The sequence below is a fragment of the Cebus imitator genome, unplaced genomic scaffold (genome assembly GCF_001604975.1).
Source record: "Cebus imitator isolate Cc_AM_T3 unplaced genomic scaffold, Cebus_imitator-1.0 Scaffold174, whole genome shotgun sequence".
Taxonomy (NCBI): Eukaryota; Metazoa; Chordata; class Mammalia; order Primates; family Cebidae; genus Cebus; species Cebus imitator.
The window spans coordinates 2540431-2544608 of NW_016107489.1; the positions used below are offsets into that span (position 1 = coordinate 2540431).

A 4178-nucleotide genomic window follows, 5' to 3' on the forward strand; every position below is an offset into this window, starting at 1 on the left:
AATTTGTTTGATTCTGCAACTTTTAAGGAAAGTTTGTATCTGTAATTGGCATTTCCAGATTCACCAGTGGAGCCACATTTTGGGCAATTAGACCTAAAAAAGTGGTGGAAAAAAGTGTGGAGATAATCATTAAGTGTTTTTTTCATATGATGAAAAATCCAGAACAGTAAAAATTTAAAATAACGTTTTCTGTACAAATGCTCCCATAGAACTCACATTCTTCTTAAACTCTTTCAGATCAATTTCTTTTAAATTTCTCTATTCAGAATAGTTAGCTTAACTGATTTAAATTAAATAGCTCTAAGTTGACAGAAATACATGCTAAATTGATAGAAAATGAAAAGAAAATGTGCATGAAGGAGAGGATGAAAAGTAAATTTCAAAATATTTAATACATATTTATACGCAAAGCACTTAATTGCATTTTCTCACAATAATGAAAATTAATTTATTGGAATATGTTGATAACTTATCAGATTATAAAATTAGATATGAAAGCCATGCAATTTAACTTGTTTTTAAGATAATCTGTAATGATGGCCAAAGGCTTTCCAGTGAAAAAGTATACATCTACATGACAGTGTAACTCTATTGCCATGTACTCATTGTCTGACAGTTACTAAATTCTTGATTTCTTCATCTATAAAGTCCAGAGCTGAAGGAGGATTAAAATAGACAAAATAAAGGGTCTAGTGCAAATATTGCGAAATTAGTGTTAGTCTGCTTCTCCCTCATAACTATATGAAGTATTGTGATGATTATTGTCACTTATCCTGTTTCCTTCTTTTCTAGTTTGCAATGTATTGTAACTCTGATTTCCATCTATCATGTTCTTAATCCCCCCAAGTTATGTTAAGTTTAATAGACAGAATAGTATCAAAATTTTTTTGAAATAGAACAAGCACCTAAAAACATCTTGTGGTAATGGCTAATACTAGAACTTTGTTTTTTCTTCAGGTTGCTAAAGATCTTAAAAAAGAGTGGCAAAATGCAAACAGAAAGCAGTGTGAAAAATGCTTGGATAAATCTGATTGTTGCCAGATAGCCACTAGGGGGAGTCCAAAATCTGTAGCTGTCAAAGTGACACCTTTATTACATCTGTTTTAATTTTTCTGACATACTGAGGATGGATCTGTACCAATCCATTCATAGAATCCTACACAAATCTGCTGGAGTTTGTGCTGTAGGTTAGCCATAGAATAAATTAAGGGTAACTGACTCACTAGGGGATAAAACCCCTTTAGTACCAAATTCTAGTGAAATGAACTGTTTAAAATATATATTGGAAGTTCTTTAAAGGCTATGCAATAACAATGCATACAGGTTTAATGTAAAATTCCTAGCAAAACTTAGACTAATTAAAATGCATTAGCATTAAATTTAAAAATGTTTTCAACATACATTATTTCATTTTTATAGGTAAAATTTACACATGGGGAAATTTGAATTTTTATCTGAGAAGACAAAGTTGGTAAATTTATGACCCAAACCCAAAGCTTTGAACTCCTATCATGAAGTTCTGATATTATGACATAACTATAAGACCAAATGGTTAAAATAAAGAACTGCTTGCAAAGACAGTATCAATAATAGCCTCAAAAAATTATGTCTATTAGTGTTAATATATTTACATATTAAACTATATACACTTTTACAAAGTACATTTATATAATGAAGACATTTATTTATATAGCTTCCTCTAACCCTTTTAGGAATGATGGTGGACTGAAATAATGTTAGTAATGTGTAATACAGATTAAAGCTTCTCAAACATTAATGTATATACAAATCACCTGGAGATCTTGGTAAAATGAAGATTCTGATTCAAGAAAGCTGGGATGAGGCCCAAGATCCTGCATTTTTAATACGCTCCCAGGTGATGCTCATGCAGATGTTCCTTAGGCCATACTTTGAGGAACAAGGGTATAGACAACACATTCACATCACCATCCCCTGATTTAACTTCTAGAGGCACCCCTATTTCTAAAATGTCATTTGTTACAGAATAACAGTTTTCAAACTTTTTGGTCTTGCACTCCTTTATGCTCTTAAAAAAATTATTGAGAATACCAAAGAGCTTTTGTTTATGTGAATAATATCTATATATTTTTCAATTTAAAAATATTTACTTGGGCCGGGTGTGGTGGCTCACACCTGTAATCCCAGCACTTAGGAAGGGTGTGGCAGGCAGATTGCTCAAGCTCAGAAGTTCGAGACCAGCCTGGGAAACATGGCAAAACTGCGTCTCTACAAAAAATACAAAAATTAACCAGCACAGTGGCACGTGCCTATGGTCCTAGTTACTTGGGAGACTGAAGTGGGTGGAGTGCTTGAGCCCAGGAGGCAGAGGTTGTGGTGAGCTACGATAGTGCCACTGAACTCCAGTCTGGGTGACAGAGGTGGACCCTGTCTCAAAAAAAAAAAAAAAAGTACTTGCCAAAATATTGTATATATTCAAGGCATACAACATGATCACTTGAAATACATACACACTGTGTAATGATTACCAAGGTTAAATTATTTAACACGTCATCCGTTACCACTCATGCTGTACTTAAGATCCACAGAATTTACTTGTTCATCTTATATTTGTCTATATATATATTTTTGGTTTGTTTTGAGACAGGGTCTCACCTTACTCTGCTGCCCAGGCTGGAGTGCAGTGATGTTATCATAGCTTACTGTAACCTCAAACTCGTGGGCTCAAGAGATCCTCATCCCTCAGCCTTCTGAGTAGCTGGGACCACAGACATGTGCCACCATGTTGGCTAATTAAAAATTTTTTTTTGTATAAATGGGGGTCTCATTATGTTGCCCAGACTAGTCTTGAACTCCAAGGCTTAAGTGATTCTCTTGTCTCAGCCTCCCAAAGTGTTGAGATTACAGGCGTGAGTCACCACACCTGGTCTCTATCTCTTTTTCTCATGAAACGAGAAATTAAATGAAAGTAAATTAAAACTGAGAAATCTAAAAAAATTTATTAATTAAAAAAACAGACCCATTACACGGTTAACATAAAAACATATTTTTATGAAAAATAGTTGTTTTTCAAATTTTAAAAATTAGTAAGAAGAGACCAGCATTGTTTTACATTTTGCAAATCTCTTTAGCATCTGATTTCATAAAAAGACAGCTGGATTCTCGTATCTGCTTCTCTGCTCAATCTGTTGTGATATTATATGTCATATAGCCTCTGGGAAACTCCACTATGCACTCATGAGAGGCTCAGAGCAAAAAGGCAAATAATGCCTTAGAATTATGAAAATAGATTTGCACTCAAGGAGCCTCTGAAAGTACCTATCTGAAATAATAGCTGTAATTTGCTATCTTTTTTGTTTGATCCCAGTTAAAACACCAAGTTTCATTTGTTTATTTTAAAATTTTTATTTATTTGTCTTTTTGAGACAGGGTCTTGCTTTGCTGCCCAGGCTGGAGTACAATGGTATGATCTCAGCTCACTGCAGCCTTGACCTCTTGGGCCCAAGCGATCCTCCCACCTCAGCCTCCTGAGCAGCTGGGAGTACAGGCATATGCCACGCTGCCTGGCTAATTTTGTTTATTTTTGGTAGAGGATAGGTCTCACTATGTTTCTCAGGCTGGTCTCAAACTTTTGACTCAAGCAATCCTCCTATCTTGGCCTCCCAAAGTGCTGGGATTATAGGGTGAGCTACTGAGCCCAGCCTCATTTGTTTATTTTTCTAGAGTACTTATATATAGCCCAGATGTGGAAGAATTAGTGAGATAAGTAATCCTTAATGTTTTCTTGGTCTTGAAAACCTTAAAAAATCTGATGAAAGAAATGGAGTCACTTTCTTTCCCCAAAAAACATATATGAACACAATATTCTACATATTTTGGGGACCGGAGGATTCATACACACTTATAATGTATCCACAGATCCCAGTTTAAGAATATCCTGACTATATGATTATATAACATCCCTTTCCAAGTTTATAGACCCAGATTAAATATACACAAAGTAATCAGACATATTTTAAAAAAACATATCTCTTAACGCTTCCATATATCATTTTTCTCACGAAAGAAGAAAACTATGATCTATTTGTGTGAAATTAAATTTGACTTGCTTAAGTAAATGATACAAGCTTTTTGGGTAGTTGGGAATTGGGGAGTGGATGGGGAGTCTCTGATTGTTGAGTCCTATTTTAACTAGGAAA

The 4178-nt window shown here is 34.5% G+C and overlaps 1 protein-coding gene across 1 annotated transcript in view; it reads right to left on the reverse strand.

The window, feature by feature from the left end:
- Positions 1–4178, reverse strand: part of DDIAS (DNA damage induced apoptosis suppressor) — a 21891-nt gene that overhangs the window by 5861 nt on the left and 11852 nt on the right. Inside the window, 1 exon segment of the mRNA XM_017544919.1 lies at positions 3–93. Within this exon segment, the coding sequence (XP_017400408.1) occupies positions 3–93 (91 nt within the window).